This window comes from Rhodnius prolixus, unplaced genomic scaffold, assembly GCF_049639745.1.
Source record: "Rhodnius prolixus isolate KJV_2025 unplaced genomic scaffold, Rpr scaffold_4, whole genome shotgun sequence".
NCBI classification, from domain to species: domain Eukaryota; kingdom Metazoa; phylum Arthropoda; class Insecta; order Hemiptera; family Reduviidae; genus Rhodnius; species Rhodnius prolixus.
The window spans coordinates 43,649,867-43,671,504 of NW_027411614.1; the positions used below are offsets into that span (position 1 = coordinate 43,649,867).

General features: G+C 31.1%; 4 protein-coding genes across 7 annotated transcripts in view; 1 reads left to right on the forward strand and 3 right to left on the reverse strand.

Annotated features, from left to right (window-relative positions):
• Positions 1-4,209, reverse strand: part of LOC141456099 (E3 ubiquitin-protein ligase MYLIP-like) — a 63,294-nt gene extending 59,085 nt beyond the window's left edge. The window contains exons 1-3 of one of the 3 annotated variants that reach the window (XM_074131767.1): positions 4,098-4,209; positions 3,648-3,750; positions 2,172-2,270 (exon numbers count right to left, since the gene is read on the reverse strand). In XM_074131767.1, coding sequence (XP_073987868.1) covers positions 2,172-2,258 — 87 coding nt within the window. In that variant the 5' untranslated portion in view covers positions 2,259-2,270; positions 3,648-3,750; positions 4,098-4,209. Of the gene's footprint in view, positions 1-2,171; positions 2,389-3,647; positions 3,751-4,097 lie in introns of those variants that run through there. The other 2 variants (XM_074131768.1, XM_074131766.1) reach the window with 2 other exon arrangements.
• Hel25E (ATP-dependent RNA helicase 25E) overlaps positions 1-21,638 on the reverse strand; it is a 205,016-nt gene that overhangs the window by 20,466 nt on the left and 162,912 nt on the right. The gene's annotated exons all lie outside the window — the stretch shown is intronic.
• Pgi (glucose-6-phosphate isomerase) lies at positions 9,176-17,207 on the reverse strand. 2 transcript variants are annotated; one of them, XR_012459582.1, is made up of 12 exons: positions 17,016-17,203; positions 16,294-16,387; positions 15,469-15,660; positions 15,309-15,389; positions 14,094-14,309; positions 13,765-14,004; positions 13,475-13,614; positions 12,053-12,236; positions 10,747-10,945; positions 10,581-10,647; positions 9,579-9,887; positions 9,176-9,391 (listed from the first exon to the last, which is right to left on the reverse strand). XR_012459582.1 is itself a non-coding variant. In XM_074131745.1 (12 exons), the coding sequence occupies exons 1-12, from the start codon at positions 17,144-17,146 to the stop codon at positions 9,226-9,228; spliced, it is 1,827 nt and encodes a 608-aa protein (XP_073987846.1). In that variant the 5' UTR covers positions 17,147-17,207; the 3' UTR covers positions 9,176-9,225. The 2 variants fall into 2 exon arrangements, 1 of the variants encoding a protein (XP_073987846.1); XM_074131745.1 differs by having other exon boundaries at positions 9,771-9,887; positions 17,016-17,207.
• Der-1 (derlin 1) lies at positions 17,546-20,817 on the forward strand. The gene is made up of 6 exons (XM_074131775.1): positions 17,546-17,794; positions 17,878-17,989; positions 18,625-18,716; positions 19,661-19,809; positions 20,341-20,451; positions 20,624-20,817. The coding sequence occupies exons 1-6, from the start codon at positions 17,642-17,644 to the stop codon at positions 20,745-20,747; spliced, it is 741 nt and encodes a 246-aa protein (XP_073987876.1). The 5' UTR covers positions 17,546-17,641; the 3' UTR covers positions 20,748-20,817.

Here is a 21,638-nt window from a genome sequence, read left to right on the forward strand (position 1 = left end):
GACCTAAAAACCTAAACCAAACCTAGAAGCCGACCAACCAATTGTATGTCCACTGTTTACAGAGCCAATAGCCAAGGATTTCTTCTCATCTCCCTAGATAGGAGGGTAATTTATTTCCCGTCTCCCTTTCTCACGGTATTTACACTAGAATGGAGACATCCTCTACTGCACTTATCCACCAGAGATTATTTTCTTCCGCGAGCTCTCTCTTGTTTTGTCTTCAATCACACTTTGTGAGTTTACTCAAGTCTCGCTTCCTCTTTCTCTCTTTACACAAACACAAAAACACAAGTTATCTCAGCCACTTTGTCCGACTGTCTGTAGATATCTATCTACTTTTGCGTGCACAAACCTACATAAAAGAAGGGAACAGATGTAGTCCGGTGAGACCACAAATAGATCCTCCCTCACACAAATTATAAAATTTATTTTAAGTAGAGCAACTATGTGACGTTTCATTTTTCGCAAACGAAAAAAAAAGTCTGCTTACAAAACAAATAAGTTTTGTTACAATAATAATTTGTTACATGTAACAAATAAGTGAATAGAGCAAGTTTTTTGTTTAATTTGCCCTAAAACAAATGCCTGGAGAAAAATATATGTCTAAAACCTGAACCAAAAGATAGTTACTCAAAGAAATTTATGCTGGCTACTGTATGACGAAGAAATGAGAAGGCAATAAATATTCTGTATATCTCCCATTTTCCTTTTTGAAAATTTCTCAAAAAGCAAAAAAATGGCAAAAAACAAAAATGGATACATAAAAAGAAATTGTACAACCATCGCAAATGGGTAATAAAAGCCATATAAAATCTAAAAATATTCTCGCATTACAAAATGAACCACCTAATTACCAAGCATGCTAAAAATTTGGCAATCATATTCAGAGGGGGAAATGTTACTTAAATACTTTGGTCTACTTCACTTTTGAACTTTTGAAAGAATGAAATTTAAATATGAATGCTTTTGAGAATGATTTAAAGATTAACAATTTCAACTCATTCCACACTTCGCATTTTATTATTTAATAAGACGACTTTCTGTTTTATGGAAAAAATAATGTGAAATACACGCAGTATCAATTTTGCTTAAACCACTTTTTCGTATTTAAATGTATAAAAAATGTTTATTTCCAGCGCCAGATTCAAGTTCGAAAATCTACAAGAAAATAATAGGAATTACTGAACTATAACTCTATCAACTCCAGCCTAGATAAATCTATTAAGTCCCTGAAAGATAACATGTGCTATTTGCGTGATCTACCACTTCTTTGTTTTTACTATGTGAGTCACACATGAATTGTCAGAAAAGAAAATTTACGATCAGCTTCAACTATTAAAAAGCATTTAATGGAAGTGCAATTATTGAAAATAGATTTTAATAAAGCATTTATTTTTTCTCTCTGAGACCGTGTAAAAAAAGTTTTCCTTGTTTTTTTTTTTTTTTTTTTTTTTTTGGCAATGAACCAATGGATTATTATGCCCTCAATTTCCTTGTAAAAATAAAGAGAAAAATTCCTAAGAAAAAGAAAAAATTGTCAATCAGAACATTTAAGCTGCTTAATAACACATATATTAATCAAATGGAAGCAAAAAAAAAAGTAAAAACAAAATAAGCAAACAATACGAGCAATAAACTGTCCACCAAATGTTCATAAACGTTGGTCTCACTTTAAATATGAATTTCAACATTATATTTCATTAACTCACAATATGCTTTGTACAAGAAAAAGACAGAGAAAAAAAAAGCATATGTTCTTAATATGATAGTTTCATAATGTATAAAACTTTTTAAATCAAACTAACCAAATTTTTAAAACTTGTCATACCGTTAAAACGATTTGGTTAATTCAAAATAAAGTGATTTAGGAAACGAACAATTAATTTCAGCATAACCTATTACAGTACGAGTTATGACTAATAAACACCGGCAATTTTTGCTAAAATCTAGATCATGAAAATTTTTTTTATGAATACTTTTAGGTTTTAACCAATTTTTTCTTTCTTGTTTTAAAGGTTAATAACCTATTATCTGTTTGTATTTTTTAAACAAACGGTTATATGATAAATGCTGGATTTCATGAATAACTGGAGAACTGAATTAAAAAAAAAGTAATACTGTCATTAATAAAAAAAAAAATTTATAACACTAAAAAATAAATATTTCCATACCTTTTCCAAGACATCCTGTCCCTTGGCCTTTTGGTCGACTTCAACCTCAAGAACCACTGAATTCGGTTGGACCACATAGCAGTACATTGTTTTTCGTTACTGAAAACCGGATAGTTCTATTAGATAATTTTCTTCGTCGGTTGGGGATGCTTCCATTCTATTTTGCGCCAGTTTTATATAGGACGACTTCACTCTTGGAGTAAGAAATGAAGACTGAAAAAAGGGCTTTGCGCATGACGAGGGTATAGGTGAAGGTGGTAGGCGATCATGACGCTCCAACCGACTTTTATATGAAACATTCTTTTACATTTTTATTTTAAATTTCTTTATTTTACTTCATGTAATTTAATTTTATTAAACAATATTTTCAAACCCAATTTAATTAATAAATCTAAAATAATAGAGTACACAAATTTAATATTTAAACACAACAAAATAAAAACCCTTTTTTCACATTAATATAAAAATGGAATTTAAAATATTCATACATTTCATAACAAAAATAACCCACTTAGGGTAAGATGGTGCAGATTTTTTTATTAAGAAATTACGAAATACTCTTTAAAAAAAAAAAAATGTGAATGTAATCTTTGAAATGGTTGGTCTGATATTACGCCCAAATAAGAGAAAAACTGGAGTAACAAAAGCACACAACTTTTTCTAGCTGAAAAACTTAAAATTTACAAAATCATTTTGGTTTTGCCAACATTTTTGAAATTCATTAAAGTACATATGATTTGGAATGAAGAAATTTTCATAATAATTTATATTAAAATAATATTGTATATTATAATGATTCTGTTGAAGGAAGCGTGACATCCCAGATTTCATTCATTAAAATCAATAAATAATTCCCGAAAAAAATTGCAAACCTTAGTGATGCGCTTCAAATATGTTACGTTCAAGTACAAATGAAGCCCTTTGCTCAAGAAAATTATACGGAAATCGAAGGACAGTTGAGAGTTCCACCATATTAAGAATTAAGTACCCCACAAGTCCTACTTTACTGAGTAGATTTTTTGTTTTTCGAAAATCGCTCAAACGATTTTCTTTTTAATTTTGCACTCACATTACTTAAATATTAGCCTATTAGTTTTATTAGGTTAATTTTTCCAAAAAAAAACTTTTGTCGGATCTGAGGGGAAGGCTTAAGTTATGTTTTTCTCTAATAAGTTGTTTTATTATTATATTCTCCGTTTCAACACCTGTATAAGAAATATGATTTCCTAAAATAACTAGAACGGAACAGTTTTTTTCGAATGTTCTAAGAAAATTTAAAGGCTTATTTGAACCTGTACTAACTATCTATACTATCTTTTTTTTTTAGTAAAAATATAAGTTTTAAGAAAATAATTTAATAACATCCATTGAGATACGAGAAAGTTGTGTGTATGTATTGTTTAAAACTGAGTTTTTTATTTCAATGACTATCTAAATAACTAACTTTCAAAGATATTTTGTTCTGTGCCAATTTACCTGCATGAAGGCCATTTGTGCCAAACAGTTGCTGCCCGCATTTGTGAAACTGCAATTAATATATCGGATAATGACCTTTTTGCTAGACCCAGAACGAACGTACCTAAAAACAGGTTTGACGCAAAATTCAAAACAAACAGACACTTTCAAGGACATTAAGTCCTTAAGGTGAAATTAAAAACAAAGTTAAATTTGATTTGATTTTCTTTGTGTTGTTATTATCAATTATTCATTTTACTGTTGCTATTTTTAATCAAACTTGTGGTTATGTTGATGATAAGTACCGAAATTTACGCATAAAACTTCATAAAGACACTGAACAAAATGATGATAACTGAGATTAGTTATAAAGAACCTATCCTTCATTCCATTATTCAGAAAAGATGATTTTAGGAGTATTATTATGCTAATTTTGCAAAAAAAATAATGAAGATGAAAAATAATACATACATGTTCTTTTAAACTCTCCTGGATATTCGATTTCTGATTTCAACAACAAAACTTCCTTCTTATGGAAGTAGCCCAACAGTAGTTCATTTGCTGCATTCATTTCTTCTCTGTGCTGCAAGTAGTAAATAAAAATATTTATATCAAATAACAAAAGTTGAATCAGCTGAATACAAACATTAATAGTGCAGTGAAAGAATGCTTCCAAGATAGATTTTTTTTCAGCAAAAGCAAAATTCGAGGCGACCACAAAAAAGAGCAAAGGATTCAGATACTTTGTGTGGGACGGCTTAGTTTCGAAGCTATTTAAGTACTTGGGTGCAAGTATAACCAGAAAAAATATGCCATCATGCAAGATATCTGTGCAAGAATCGCGGCGGCAAATAAGAAGCACCCTATGCAATGTTGTAAGATTCAGTAATAGACAAGAACCTTAAAGGTTACTGTACGAGTTTTAACTAATGGCTTCAAAACTGGTCCATCATCAGCTAAACTGTAAGAGTTGGAGAGTTTTACTTGAGGAAAATATACGTCCCAATAAAAAAAAAGACAATACATATTTACGGATTAGAATAAACCAGGGAGTTGAAGGATTTGGACAGGACCAGGACTGGATAGAAATGATTTAATTGGTATGACTGATGAGGTGGTGCACCTATAACATGGAGCGAACAATCTGGAAGACCTAGATAATGATAGTTGTTTGAATTTTGCTTAAATTATTTCTACAATTTTGACAAATTGTTTTACTTTCTCTTATGCCAAGATCCCAAGTAAAAGTTAATATTGCGATTGTGTTAAACTTCTAGAATCACGTTTTCACAATCTGAAGTCCCGTGTCTGAAAAAGTGGTTTTTAGATAAAAATAACTGTGTGATCATTACATCAAAAACAAAACTCGAACCTCAAACTTTTTATTTAATTTTGGTGCCACCATGTCGTCCTATTATTTTGAACACTTATATGTAGACTCAAATAAAAATGTTGCTACAATTTTAAGTTCGAAAAATTATCGTTTGAACGGAAATGTGAACCTCTTGCATGTTTCTTTTCAGCATTTCAGTACGTAATCCTTCTGATCAGACAAGGTATTGTCGCATTTGCTTGAAATTCTTAATGTGAAGGGATCAATATTACACCTCTTTCATCAAAAGTTCTTAATATTCTATAATCAAAGCGAACTACGATTTAGCAAATATTTGGAGTTTAAAGAAGTCCTTGAGAATTGTATTGTAGTAACACCAAATGTTAATTGTAGATTCCTGTTTTTACTAGAATGGTCTGTACTGTTCTTAAATAAAGCTATGTTTCTTCTTACAGTGAAATTTATGGTTTCTTCCTAATAGGTACAAATGAATAAGTTGTGACATCATTGGATCGTACACTCCTGGCAAACAAATTAGAGGAAAGCGAACAATTTATGAGGATATTTTAAGTTGGAACTTACAAGATTGTTCAAAATCTAGCATAGAAAATCAATAGTTTTAGGTCTTAAGCATTGTACAGAGGTCAACAAAAGAATCTAATCAGTACGGAACGGTTTAATTTTCGATGAGATTTTAGGGGTTTATGGATGAGTCAACTTATCGTTCCTGTACTTAAGCTTAACACTCAGTGTTAGTCAATAACTTTTCAAGTTAAGTATTAATTCTGACACATTCAGAACAACTAGAACTCAAGTACACTTTGGGTACTATAGACAACTATAATCTTCATTTTTAAAGCTACTGTCCTGAACATATTTACCTACAGCACAACCTTCTCCTGTAAACCATTGCAAATGTGCCAAAATAGATGTAGAATAGCCGAGCTTTATGAAGAAACAAAAGTTTCAATAACAAGCGAATTTCATGGCTCCAAGGTAACTGATATGTCAAGTCGAACAACAATTAATGAGTCCCTCTCCCACACTTTAGACCTTAACGAAATTTAAGGTCGTTCGAAAATATCTCATTTCAAAGCCGCACTCCAAACGAAAGCCCTCTAATTTCCAAATTACTATCACATCTTCAAAGAACATACTCTTGCCTTTACATTTCAGTATTTAAATATTGACTAGTATTATCACGAGAAACTGAAGCCATTAAGTTCTTTCAAAAACGTACAACGAAAAAGATTATTTAGTATAAATCTTTTTAATTCTAAACAAACTATTAGTTTGGGCTTGAGGATTACAAAAGTTTAGAGATAATTCCCTATATTTTTTTCGATCATTCATACATTATAGTGCATTTTAATTAGCAATAAAAAAAAATGGATGTAACTTTATATTTTCTTTTTTATGTAAAAAAGGTCATCGAATTCACACTCTAATCAGTTCTTAAAAGATTCCTTGACTCTTTTTATTACAGCTGTAATACAGAATATTTGATCTTTCGATTAAAATAAAAGTTAATACAGAGATTTCGTTCTTCTTTTTATTTCTTCAAACATTTAGATAAGAATTATCAATAAAATTAAACGTTTCAGATAATAGGTTATCTAAAACTAGCCCACTATTTAAAAAAACTACTTGATTTGATGACGGCATTAACATTTTTTATGAAAACCCAGTGTATGATATGTAGGTGCTGATTAATGAAATTATCCAACTTTAACAAAATGCGATTTTTTTTTGATAAATTTTAAATATTCTTGGTTATCAGATAAATTTTGTAATAATCAGATAACCACGTATGTATATTTAAAATTTGTGTAACATAACGTAACTATGAAACTACTTACGTTACAGCACACAGTATGAAAGCATAGTCAAAGATTGTATAGTTTTGATAAAAAAAGAATGTCCTGGAAGTCCACAAACAAATCGGCGGAGTTATATAGAAGAGTACTTTGTAACGATCAACCAGTTAAATGAAACTTTTGGGGAAATAAAAACGTCAGAAAGTGGCTGCAGCGATAATTCCTTTCAGGAAATCGGCGAACCTTTAATGAAGCGAGAACAAAGCAGCATAGAGAATGCTTTGACGGCATATTAAAGCTTTCATAAAAGCAAGTTTAGCTTTTTTCAATTCAAGCTAATTAGCAATGGATTACCACTAGTGTCTAGCTATAGCTGCATTATTTCATAAAAATCCTACTTTTTAAAAAAAGAAATTACCGTAATTTAATATTCCTACCCATTACAATTATGTCTATATTCCAAAAAAATCTATATCCTCAGTTATTTAATTAATAATTTATATTACTTTTCGCTCAAATATGGCTTGCTAACATCTAATATTACAACTTCATACACTTAACTATTTTTTTTATTAACATACAACTACAAATTATATAATGAACGCAACACTTTAACAATTTAAAATTCTTATAAAAAAAAAAGAGAATATTAAGTTAAGTATTTAAACTTACTTACTACTTTCAGCTTCAAAATTCTATGGGTTGAGCGTAAAGTAACGTAATACCAACTTGAATCAGCTGTTATAATCAACTGAAATCTAAAATGACGTCTTAAGGAAAATTGTAGACTGAACACTCATGCTATCTTGTGGCAAAATGCTAAATTACTTCTTTTTTTTTAAAGGAATTGCATCAAATATTCCCTTTGTGCAAATATCTAATGAGAATTTTCATCATCAACATGGATATAATGAAAAGTTAAAATTGGTTTTATGAAGGAAAATGTTTTTTCCGTTTAAACTTGTACATATTACCGTGGGCCTGAGAGGTTTAGAAAAAAGAGAAACATGGAAAACCTTTGCAATTTTAACTAGAAATGCCTTAATTTCTACTTTTAACATTCTTTTTCAATCCTAGATTGCATAATACACCTTACATCTACTAGTTTTGGATGCATAGGTTCAGAAAAAAAGTGAACAATGAAAACCATCTTTAATTTTACCCGAAATTCCTCGTTTTCTACTCCTAAAACTATGTTTTAATTCCTGGAATTGTTCATACTCATGAGGTCGGGGAGATTTAGAAGTAGAAGTTCAAAAAAAGTAAAAAATAGAAAAACCTTTGCCAGTTTTACTAGAAATGCCTTATTTTCTCCATTTAACATTCTTACTCAATGCCTGGGGTTGGAAGATACACCTTACGTCTGCCAGATTTGTTTGTCGAGGTTCTACACCAAGTCTAATCAGAGCCGACGTGCAAGCGTGTAATGAGAATTACATCACCATAAATATAATGAAAATTTAAATTTTGTTATAGGAAGGGATTTTTTTCTTTTCCTTTGGGAGTTTAAACGTGTAGAACTTTTTTCGACTCGGCTGTAAGTACTGATAACGCGAGGATGAATAGCAGAATCTAAGTGGTGACTGTAATTTTCATATTTACTTCCAAATTGAAATTAGGTTTGACAGATGAGAAGAGCTATCTTCTAAGCATCCACTAAATTCATTTATTGTTTCATGTTAAATTAATTGTTTTCGTAAAATATTTAAAATACAATTCTCAATAGGCTTGAATGTGCACCTTCTTCTCTTCATTAGATGCGATTAATAAAATTAGACTGATGCGAAATAAGAGTACCACTGGATCAGTGAAATTGAAAGCTAAATATTATTTCTATAGCTAGAAAGAATAAAAGCGGCAATCAGAATTTGTTGTTGAACACAATCTTTCGTCTAGTTTACGAATAAATGACACTTTTTTTAAAGGAAAGTCTCACAAATTCAAGTGCAGCAACCCCTAAATCTCAAAATTTCAATTTAGCCAAAATAATTATTAATTATTAATGTTTAAGGCATTCAAATCTATACAAGCTTCTGTCAACAGAAGCTCAGTATGTTTCCCCTTTTTTTTTTTAAGGAAACAAATACATTTTTGTAAAAACGAAGAAAATGTTTTAAATTTTTTTTATACATTAGCAATATTGTTTGTGGGCAAAAATTGGTACATTTTTATGTAAAACTGGATGTAGGAGTGGACCAGGCGTCATAGTACTTTACTAGCGATACGAATAACTAAACCTATTTAAAGAAGTGGTTAGTCGTCTGTAGTTTGGGCACGTAGAATGCTTTTTGGGAACGAGATGTTATCGTGGAAGAAACCGAAATTTTGTAATCATTTGAAATTTGCATTATTCTAATTATTAAGTTTTTTTATAAATACGTATATAATAAAATATTAAGTAGTTTTAGTCTTTTTTTATTAGCGTAAAAAAAATTAAATGCCAATTAGTTCAAATAACATTCAGCATTTGTGATTGTAAAAATAAATACCACATCAGCATTAGGGTTGTGATTAAAATCAAATTTAACGAATCAAGCTGTCTAAATAGTTCCATCGTACTCATTGATGCTAATGCTTTAAATAAATTCATCATTTGATGGTGTATTTTTTTTGGCCTGTGAATTTAAGAGAGAATAAAGAACTTATATGTTTTTTAACAATATTTAAGAAAAATAAGAGGAAAAAAGGTAAAAGTGTTAGCAATAATGAAATAAAAACCGCATCAAATAAATGCATAACAAAAATAAATTTACTCTTTTACCCAATTCCCAAATAACATTAAAATATACTATAAAAGCGTACAATAATACTTCCGGACATAACAAATATATAGTTTCTTTCTCTGGACGAGATAAATAAATAGATGTTTAAGTGGTCAATGTAGCATATTGTGTAATGGCACAAGCAGAAATGGTGTATTGATAAATTGTAATGATGATGTAATATACTACTTTTTTTTTCTAAGTGGTTTTAATGTATGTCTTTTTTTACTACCAAACACTTTTTATGAAATTAATCAATCCATTGGTAGACTGATCATGTGAACTGATCGTCTGCGTGCCTTCAAGTTCCGGCTCAATTTTCTTGGCTAGTTCTTTTCCAAGCTCAACACTGAAATATTTAAAAGAAAACAAAAAAAATATGTATATGCAAGAGAAATATTTACAAACTTAACAGTTAAGTTTGAATGGTTTTCAAGATATTCAAGTAAAACTGAAAAAAACAAATAAGTAAGGAAAAGGGCATTTTTGTAAATATTATATAAAAGTGCAAGAACCCAACGTTAAACTAAAAAGACTCTTCAGAGGGAAGTGTTAGTTTCCATAGAAGTGCCCTAAGTCGTATTTTACAACCAAAAGGTATACTGAGTGGGCTTATCACTTTTAGATTTCTTTCTTTATGTTTACAATTTTCACTTTAAATCGCCAACACTTTACATGCACTTAGAACTACTATAGAAGTAAATTCTTTAAAAGAATCACTTTTAGGGTAGTACTGAGAAGGGAAGGAACCGATTCCCTCTAAGGCGTTATTTCAGTGTAAACACACAGTGCAACCTGAATAATGTTAGTAAGAATGAAATACGTTTTGAGATGTTATTTGTACAAGTCAGAACTTGGGAATTAAAGCGACAGAAAGTTGTCAGAGGGTATTTTCATCGGATTTTATCTTGTTGAGCGATCCTCGACATTTATATTCCCAGTGAAAACTAATCTTCGAAAATTGGACCTGAGAAGCAAATTTCTCTTAAAAGGAGTGTTTCCCTCCTCCCAAACATTTTGTGAGATAAGTAAATCTACTTACCCCCATTGATCAAAAGAATTGACGTCCCAGATAACACCTTGAGTGAAGATCTTGTGCTCATAAATGGCTGAAAATATATATATTTAAAATATAAGAATCCTAAAAAATCCTAAACTCTAATGCAAAATGCTTAATCGATTATTAAACCTTAAAAACTAAAACTTACCTATAAGGGCGCCTAGAATAAATGGTGTTATTTTCCTAACAACAATAGAATTAGTTGGACGGTTTCCAAGGAATACTTTGTGCGGTAATACTCTTTTTATTTCATCTTGAGTCAATTTACTCAACTCTTTTTTGGCTGTTTCCTCACTTTTACCTTTCATTAAAGCTTCCGTCTGGGCCAAGAAATTAGCAAGAAGTATCTGGGTACAAATATGAACAACAGAAATTAATCAATAAAACTTTTAATCAATATACCGATGTCTTCAAGAGAGAAAAGAATGCAAACAGAGGGTTTTATGAGGCTAATCTCTAGTTTGACATCTCGGTATGAATAGGTTGACAAGATATAGTGGTCCAGATGGAGTAGTTGCAATATTTCTTTTTACTGCAGAGATTACATTTTCAAATCACAACAATTGCTGAAACAATTCCGGCATCTTTTGGGACAGCGAAACAGCTTTTGTAGGCTATCAAGTCCTACTGATCAAGACTAATATTGGACTGTTTGGAGATCCTTACCACAGTTTGGTGCCACAGCTCTTTCCCGCCAGGGTGCTCGGATTTATTCGAGATTTAGAGACAGTGAGACGGACAGATCCGATTGATCCTGTGAAATTTCAATGGAACCTACAGCTCTCCTTTTGTGACGTTGCAAAATACCATGTGATTGCATCCATCAAAGAATACTGGCAAACGATACAGGAGCGGTGATTGGTGACTTGATGCAGTGAAGATAATATTGCAGAGTGAGGAAAAACTTGCATTAGGTTACCTATGGTTTTGTGAGGAAGAAGAGGAAATATTTTTGCATTTGTGTCAGTGCTATAAGGGCTCATGAGGCTCCGAGTTCGGCTCTTCGGAAAAAGAAAACTCATGGCTTCATACTCTGCCCGAAATTCTACCTAATTAAACAGCAGTACTTAAGGAAGTGTTACGTATGACCTTAAGTCTTCTGTACTACTACAGAAGCGGTCAACGAACAGCTAAACTTCTTATATAAGAAGTTTAGAACATTTCTCATCCATTTACTGTATGGATTGGTCACTTATTTTGAGACTTGATAATTTTTTTTAAATAGGCAAGTCTGGCGTACGACTCCCAACTAAAGTGAAATTTTAATGAAGTGTCACGGCTTAACAAACACTTACATCTAGTCTGAATTCTCACACGATTACCGTTACTAATGTTCTAACGAATAAATTTGTTCAAACGAATTAAAGAAATATACAATACTTAATTATTACTAACATTAAGCTGACTATTAAGCCGTAACATTACACTAGATTTATATATACATAGATATTTACTTTATGATGTTTGTTTCCTTCAATAGCATTATGCGAAAGTGCAGGCGCGATAAAATCGCATGGTATAAGTCTGGTTCCTTGATGTAACAACTGATAGAAAGCATGTTGTCCATTTGTACCCGGTTCACCCCAAATAACCGGTCCTGTTGAGAAATTTACTGGTTCATTGATTTTAGTCACATATCTAAAAATTTAAATCACATGTTAGATGTTGGGAATTATTTATGTTTACATAAATTAATTAAAAGAAAGGTCTAAAGTAGAAGAAAAAAATATATACAGATTAATGTTAACATACTTAATTTTTACTTTCTCTCATTCCTCATAAGGAGAACTACATAAATAGTGCAACTTTCCACAAGCTGACAGAGTTTCCTCAATGATGTCGCTGATAAAATTCTAGGCCACTCTTCCTCTTTCTCATTGCATTCTATCTCAGCATGACTAGATATCCTGAAGAGTTTCAAATAACACCTTTGCAGCAAGAACTTTTCCTATAATACCTACTAAAGTGGAGCGCAGCTACACTTCCTCAAAATCTTAACCGCAGCCTTTCTACCTTAAAATATTTTCAACCCTTTACGACATCATAAATAAGCACACATAATTATACCAATGATCTCAGACTGAATGGCCGTGACAATTCTTAAGAGCTAAAGAACATTAAAAATAATATTCAAACGCTGAGCCCAAGAAGCTCCAGATTGCTGTTATCTGGAACCATCAGATTAACAGCATTACTCTTCTACTTAGCTGCTTCAAAATATCCCCCCTCGGACAACTTCCTTTTTCATTAATTTTTTGTTGATTTGAGAAAATTCGTAAACGGGACTGACAGGTTCCGAGTTTATGTGGACAGCTTGGAGATTTAAGTTAAGAGAAGTGGTTTTGTCGAGTGGGATAGGAGCCATTGTAGGTATTGGTGGCCAACTTAAAATAACGCTAACTTCAAAGCACGAATTCTTATTCCTCACGTATTTTTTTTTTTTTTTTTTTGCGCATTAACAGCTGAGGTTATTAGCGCCCGGAGCTTTTTCCAGTGCACTGCCGGCCTCCGGACAGTGTTCTCTCGTTACAGACAACACTGTCCATCACCGGACAGTGAGCTGTAAGAAGCTCCTAGAAAGAGAAAATCTAAGGGTCAGCTGCTGGATTCGAACCCGGGACCTCCGCGTGGGAGTCCAGTATGCTAACCTCATAGCTAATCCCTTCCCTTCTCACATCGTATTGAAGATAAATTTGATTTAAGAAAACTTACTTTCACTGCAGTCTTAAGAAAATTTAGAAGAATAAGACTGTCCGAAATAACCAGAATAAAGACAAAATGAGGACTGAAGAATACAATTTTAAGTCCAGGCATCCCAAAGATTTGTACGTGTTTTATTAAATAATATTTTAATCATATAATTAAAAAACACTTACTTTCCATTACTCTCCATATCTGCTTGTTGAAAATAGGCAGCAAATCTATGCAGGTATTGATCATAAGGTAAGATTGCATGTGTCTCAGCATTATAGAAATTAATGTACCATATTCCCAGCAAAGCTAGAATAACTGGTATCTAAACAGAGATGTAATGTTGCCAATAATGAAGATTTTTTAAAACATTTACTCCTGGTCAAAATTTCAAAACAATCGGTGAAGAACATTTGGAGATTTAAGATGCTGAACAACGAACATTTACATTAGATAATTAAATCTTTCAACTTACATTTCGATCTGGAGTTGTGTTTCTAAAATGATTATCTATATGATGGGCTCCGGCCAAAAATCTTTCAAAATTACAATAGCCAATATATAAAGCAACTGATAGACCAATGGAAGACCAAACTGAGTATCTACCGCCAACCCAATCCCAAAATACAAACATATTTGCTTCATCAATGCCAAACTCTTTAACTTTTACTTTATTCGTTGAGAGAGCAACAAAATGTTTTGCTACAGCGCGAGGCTGAAAAAAAAAAAATAAAATAATAATGTATTCATTATTGATGTTTACACATATTTCTCAAGGTAGAAATCATAATAATTATTATTTACATCTTTTGCTTTATTCAGAAACCACTTCTTAGCTGATGTGGCATTCGTTATGGTTTCTTGTGTAGTGAACGTTTTTGATGCAACTATAAATAGCGTAGTCTCAGGATCTAATTTTTTCAATACTTCCGCCAAATGTGTTCCATCAATATTTGAAACAAAATGTACGCCCAATCCGACAGCATAAGGTTTTAAAGCTTCAGTAACCATTAATGGTCCCTGCAGAAACATATTATAAAAATAATGTATTGTAAAAAAATCAGAATTTCTCTGTCATTAAGAATAACACACTTTTTCAATTTTTCTTACTCCTAAAGCAGTACTATCGGTCAAATTATTTTATCGAAAATAAAAAAGAAAATCTTCACCATTTCAAATAGTGCTCCATATCTTAAAATAAGAACACTAAAAGCTGAAAAACTGTTGTCTTCCTTGACACTCCTGCTACCTTGAAGGCTTTATAGCCAAAGTACATCAGATTGAAGACTGTTAAAGAATTTTGCAAGGAATTGGAGTTGGAATACCTAGAGAACCCCAATAGCGGAGGGGTAAGTAGAGGAGTAAATGATGATGAGGAAACCGTTAGGCTGGCAAAGGAAGAGATTCTGTGGAGACCCTTTGTCCTGAACATATTTTGTAGCATCTCATATGAAACTACAAATAGGACCATATTTAAAATTGGCTAATTAAATCTGAGAATTGAACTTTAATTTTAATCACCGAAATAATTGAATATCAAATGTTAATCAAATTGATTTAATCACTCACTGTGATTTTTCAACTAATGGTTCAGACCACGTTTTGGCGAGGCCGCCTTTCTCAGTATCTTCCACATAAACTTGGAAATCATCTGTAGAATTGAAGTTCTCACAAAGAATGCACTGGTACTACTGATTAATATTCCGCTGATATGCACACATAAGTACGTAAGCAGATAGGACAGAAGACGTTCCAACCTTCTGCATGTTTTTTGAGGAGCACAGTGGGTCACTAAGTTGCTACTTTTGATACTGGGCGGTTACGATTAGCGGTTTAGGACGAAATATCAATAAAGATTATCAACATGCTACTAAAATGCGTATAATTTTTGAAGTAATGCATAAAAAAGTGTACAAATTGATCCTGTACTGCCAACTAACTATAGCAAAATATGCTACATCAATTCAAACCAATTTATTATAATTATTATTTTGAAAGTAATATTTCAAAAATGCTTACAAGATCACTGCCACCAATTCCAATGTTCACAATATCCTGCATTGGTCTTCCGGTATAACCTTTCCATTCTTTATTGTGTACCTGGAAATGGATATTGAAATTGATAAAACAGTTACGCATTTTTTTTATTTTGATTTTTTAAATAAGAAATTATAATTACCATATCGCAGAAATATTTTATATGTGCTAGAGCATCATTCACATCCCTCATTACGTCCACACCATCAATCATGATGGGTGTATTGGACATGTTCCTTAAAGCTGTGTGTAAAACGGCTCTGTTCTCAGTAGTGTTTATTTTCTTGCCTTTAAACATGTCCTCTATAGCTTGACTTAAACTTCTAGCACTTGCCTGAAATAGGTAACCTTTTTTTTACTATACGACAACTTGGCCAATTTTCAAATTTGCTTTACTGATCTTTTAAGATTAACTATCAATTACAGGATATATTATACTCGCCTTTGTCAGTAATGAAACATGAAACAATTATCATTATCATTAAATTGACTCCATGGTAACATAGACACTCACTCAAATGTCTCTTGCACAATTCATGCTTCCAACTTTTTAATGTACTTCAAAATTTGATCTGTTAATCAATGTTACTCTGAATAATTCTAACTTATCTTACTGTAAAAAAAGTTATAACGCAATCGTCTAGATATTCGATTTCCTCTAAAAATATCTAAAAATGAGGTGTCATCTCAGTAAATTGTATTTTTCTCCCCGGCGCATCGACGTCTATGGTCATTAGCGGCTACTACATATTTTCTTTTCCTATACAAGGGCAATTAGATAGTATCTGTTGGGATGGTAACTATTGACCTAAAAGGGCTGCCACATACATATCTTGCGAGACAGAGTGGAGCCTAGGCTATAAATTCTATTGTTTTACTACCTTCGTTCATTCAGCCCTCACCAAAATTCATTGCTTAATTCTCAGCAATTTCACTCGAAAAAGTCGAATTAATGGTCGTGCCTTACCAGTTTGACAAGATGATCCATTATTTCAGCATCTACTCTGTTCTTTGAGTAATCAAGAAGTATTGGTCCATCATTGGGCGTTTCAATTTTGAGACTGAAATAAAAGGATGAGAAAATGAATAATTGTAATATTAAAAGTGGAAATTTTTGTCCCTGAAGAAAGAAAAAAAAACTTCATTTTAAAAATGGAAGTAAAAAACATAAGTGGCACACGTATTGCTCAATTCTGAATAAGTAAGCAGATGTAAGAATGCGAACTCCACCCAAAAATTTACTATTAAGCAACATAAAGTACATTCACTCAATAATGCAATCAAACTTACAAAACAGAATTTTTAATAACAAAATGTAATATAACGTAGCTTTAATTATTTAAATGCAGGCTGCATCGTAAAATAGGAATTCAAAAAATATGTATATTTAAAAAATATAAAATATATAATTAATTCCACCTTAAAACATAAAATTATACAACGTTATCTCCATCAAAGTTAATAAAGTGTATTTTCCAAGTACACCAAGAAAAATATAGTGAGATATTACAAAATACTGTTATGCTAATAATAATGATAATAATAATATATTTATAAGTTCTCCTTTCACTTTATAAAATTTGGAACATTCAAATTAAATGAAGGCGTGAACAACAGTGAAACCTTCCTCAAGATTGTTAAATAAGGACAAACTATAACAATTTTAAATAAAAAAAAAAATATATTAACCTGAATTTTTCAAATCTTTCAGGATCTTCCTCGAAAAGTTCATTGATGACAATTTTATGTCCTACCCGCCGGTAATATTCTTGTAATTTTAAAAAAGCTGGTTCACTGGTCAATTTCACTTTCCCTTCCATTTTTGATAAGAATTTCAATATGGCGGTATTGGGTGCATAAATTTATTTATTTAGTCAGCGCAGGGTAATCAGTACTAGCATATTTAAATTAAAACAAAATTATTTTATAACCTCCAATATGAGATTCCCTGAAATAATCAATAACAAGTAATTTTAAACTAATATTTCTTTTGATTTATTTTATCATGAAATAAAAACATTTTTTCTATCCACATATTATTCAGCTAAATAAACAAATTCACTTTTTTTTTTGTCTATAATTTATTTTTATATAATGCATGAATACAAAAACATTTTTAAAAATTTGATTTTATGTTCATACTTTTTTATCGAATTCGTCCTATAATCGATTTATTTTCTAAGCAAAATTGAACCACCGTAACCGAAATCGAATGAGTAGTAGGTAGAATGTGTTAGATTATCACAATGAGTTCATAAATTTCATGTGAGGCTAATAATTGTGTTAATTTATTGTTAGATTAATGAACATAAACAATGAGTGACATAGGTACTTGGTATAGATCTCTACCAGTTTTTACAAGGAGCTGGCTTAGTCTCTCCTTAGTATTTACACTTTTAGGTAGATTTGGATTTTTTAAACCTCATCAAGTAATACTTCTTTATGAGCCATTTATAAAGAATTTTCAGGTAATTTCATTTCAGTGTTTGTATTTTTTAATGTTTGAAAGTTTGCTACTCACTTAATATTGGTGCATAATGAAATGTTTCAGATATGGAGACCATTTACTGCATTATTTTATTATCCACTCACGCCGTCGACTGGATTTCATTTTTTAATAAACTGTTATTTTCTATATAATTATTCATTACGTTTGGAAACAGGTATGCTTTTGTTTGTCTTCCTGAGTTTTTTATTTTCCGAGTCGGCTTATTTCAATAGCCTGCTCATTCATTTATCTCACAATTAGTAGCAATCATGCATATTTTAAAATGATTATTCTTGGAAGGGATGTGTAACTTTTTATTCAAAGCTCAGTTATATTATTTACATTTTTGTACCAATTCAAAATGGAATATTTACTTTTGCATAAATAATCTTGAAATGCTGTTTTATTTGTTTAACTAAATAAATTCTACTGCTAAAATCCCTAGTCAGAATATTCTGTCTTATGCGTCATCTGGTACCATTTCATCACTTGTAGATTGCAAGACAGTAGTATAATAAATTAATAAAGAGGTACTAAAAAAAAAACCGTTCCTTATGTAAATTCTACGAGAATGAATCAGGTAAAAGTATCGAAAGTCAGATTTATCAATGGCAGTCAGAAAGTACATAAATTACATTTATTGGTAGAAAAAGATAGCTTGATGTTAATATGCATTTTCCATTCATGGAAAAAGCTTTCTATAATAAAAATGAACCATGACTTTGAAGTCTAGATCTTTTGAGCTCGCCTTTTTTCTTTTTTTTATTTGAGTCAAAAACGCGCCAAAGAAATAATTATTTATCTTTCCAGGACAGTTTGGTGGAAGGCCTGCTGATTACTTTTTCCTTCTATTTTTTAATTGGATGGTTTCTGTCATTATTGGATTGGCCCTTGAAATTCCAGTAAGTTTTCGTTAACTAGAGTTAATTAGATTTTTTCCTGAGGCCAGAAAAACCTAGATCTAGGAGAATTTATTAAACAAAGAAATTTACCTAAATTTTATTAAAATATTTTTCATGTTTATATTAATTTGGCCCATATATTTATAGACATTTAAATGATAAATTTTGAAATAGTTAAGAAGTGGGCTGTGAAAGAATTGCTTTACCACTAACATTTTCTGATTACGTATCTTGGTTAGTTGGCTTTAAATAGTGATAAGAGTAATAAGGATAACCAAACATAAACTCAAAGGTTTCTTTGCCATGCTAGAGTACTAAACGAGATTTATTTAACCTTCCTTGCAACAATGGAACAGTGTTTTAACGTAGTCATAAGAAAAAACTTAGCTTCTCTTCAAGTAAACTTAAATAATTAAAACAAACTCCTTACTTAACGGTCACAAAATAGATTGTATTGGATATACTGTAAATGAAGTTGATTTTATCCGTCGTAATATTTGTTTTTCTCATTTCTGAACTATCTCCATCAGAGGTTGATTCATGTAGAGATATGAATCCGTAATCAGATTGAAAATCCAAAACCTGCCGGAAGTAAGAAAACAATACGTTTTATAAAAGCAATGTTATTATCAGCATTTAGAACCCAACACTTAATATTGTAGCTCAGTCGTATTCTCAAGGAGTATTAACTAGAAAATAAACATTTTAAAAAAGCTATTACTAGTAAAAAAAATAAAATAAAGGTTACTAAAAAACTTGTAAAATATTCTTTACAAAGCTTGAAATTGTCTATGATTACGAACTGAAGCTAATGTTGTCTGGTAGTTATTTCTAAGTAGAATGAAAAAAGGTTCGTTGTAAATACATTTTTAAAATACCATATTTCTGAATTATACTCGTTTGCCTGTATATATAATTAATTTCACAAACTTTGCTTGTTTCAGCTACTTATGGACCCAATGGTGCTTTCGGTGCTGTACATATGGTGTCAGTTGAACAGAGATGTAGTCGTTAGCTTTTGGTTTGGCTCAAGATTCAAAGCAATGTACTTACCTTGGGTGTTATTAGCATTCAACTCAATCGTCATGGGAGGGTAATAATTTCATTTTATCATATTTTTTTCTCTTATATTTTTGCATTTGTTTATCTTTTTCTTTAAGGAGGAGGTGGATCTTATAAATTTTTTGTAATAAACATCTTTGGAGAAAATTTAATATAAGATTTTTGCTGAACTGATTACCTATATCTTTGAAAATCGAAATAAGATAGTATTAGTTACATCCTTCAACTACTTACCCATGATGAGAAAGCTGCCTAGAAACTTGTTCTCAATTTTTAACTTTGTAGAATTCCTTGATTGCGTTGGTGGAATGAAATTCCTAGATATTCTTAATTGGAACTGTTTTCAATTGGTTAGTTATTGCGCTAGCGTCGTATCTCATGTCTATTCCAGCTCATTTTTTACAGAACTAAAACAATAATCAAGCTGTGATTCCCAAGTTTTAGCCAGTAGGTGCGACATGCTCTTGGCTTACAATTGGTTCCTTTTTATAGCTATGACATTCTTGTTGTAATTCACTAATTAATCTGAAGTATTTTTAATATATATAATTATATTTTCTAGAGGAATTATGGAACTTGTGGGCATTTTAATAGGACATATCTACTACTTTTTGATGTTCAAATATCCACAAGAAATGGGTGGTCCTCAGCTTATACAAACACCGTCATTGTTGTAAGTTAAATTATTTTTTGTATACCTAGTAGTTGGTATTATGTCTTGAGAAAGGCTTACATTTTGAAATTCTATGATTTCTCGTGTTTTCATTTGAAAATTGACAATTTTCTAATGAAATTTCCAAAGATTTGTAGTGAGATTCAAATTAATATAAATAATTACTTTGCAGCTATAGTTGGTTTCCGTCCCAAAGAATGAATCCCGGTTTTGGACAACCGGGTTCTGGTGCTGCTGCAACTGGAGGTCCAAGACGTCATCAGTGGGGACAGGGATACGTCCTTGGTGATCATTAAAACATTTATAATTATTAAAAAATTAATTAAATGTATATTAAATGATAATGGTATTTTGTATACAGATTAACGTGACTTCTTATCTTTTTACATTTTTTTAAAAAATTCTTTAAAATAAAAAGAACCAAACAAAATGTGCCATCTGCATTTTGGACTAAAAAAAAATCTAAAGTAATTGATGGCAATTCTCTTTTTTATTTTGTAAGATTAAACGAAGTTAGAAAATTAGAATTGGATATTTTGACTGAGTTTGTACATTCATCACCCATTGATGCTTCCGTTGTTTCAAACTTGTATGATGGACTTTTGTAATGTAATAAATTTATTTAAATGTTGAAAATGTTTCATTCAATTTGAAGCTCAAAGAAAAAGCTTAGTGAAAGCGGTAGCTTCCTAATTTTTTTCGCGAATTTTTTGAAAACCGGACATTATGAAAAATTCAAAGCTTAAATGCGACCAGACAAAAGCCATCCGCTCAGCTTCATTTTTTTTCCACTTTTATTGCCAACATCAAATTTTCTGTATCCAATATAAAATAAATCTGATACTTGATTTTGGTAAACTATTCATTCTAAGGGGGATTAAAAAAAAGGTAGATCCGTAATTTACCATCTAAAATCCTGTTTAAATTTTCGTAGTGATTTCCTCTCCTTTGTAATGTAGAAGGCTCGAATTCAGCTTACCAGAAATAAGTCGCTCACAACCTCAATTCTAACAATTTAAAAGATCAAAAAAGAGATATCACTTTTAAAATATTCGTCACCATTCCCACCTGCAACTAGGAGGTGGTCCAAAGCAAAATTTACAATTTCAATTTTTCAATTTAGAGCTCCCTGTGGCATTGTTAAGCGTTTGCATTGTAAAAAACGCCGAAATGTCGAGATGACTATA

What these genes read in the sequence shown, in the direction of transcription:
- Pgi (XM_074131745.1), bottom strand. Translation starts at nt 17,146, where the DNA reads ATGGAAGGGAAAGTGAAATTGACCAGTGAACCAGCTTTTTTAAAATTA. An exon ending in GAATTGGTGGCAGTGATCTT is followed by an intron (nt 14,310 to 15,308) that starts GTAAGCATTTTT and finishes ATGTTTCTGCAG; the next exon opens with GGACCATTAATGGTTACTGA. An exon ending in AATTCTTTTGATCAATGGGG is followed by an intron (nt 9,888 to 10,580) that starts GTAAGTAGATTT and finishes TAAATATTTCAG; the next exon opens with TGTTGAGCTTGGAAAAGAAC.
- Der-1 (XM_074131775.1), top strand. Translation starts at nt 17,642, where the DNA reads ATGAGTGACATAGGTACTTGGTATAGATCTCTACCAGTTTTTACAAGG. An exon ending in TTCATTACGTTTGGAAACAG is followed by an intron (nt 17,990 to 18,624) that starts GTATGCTTTTGT and finishes TTATCTTTCCAG; the next exon opens with GACAGTTTGGTGGAAGGCCT. An exon ending in GATTGGCCCTTGAAATTCCA is followed by an intron (nt 18,717 to 19,660) that starts GTAAGTTTTCGT and finishes TGCTTGTTTCAG; the next exon opens with CTACTTATGGACCCAATGGT.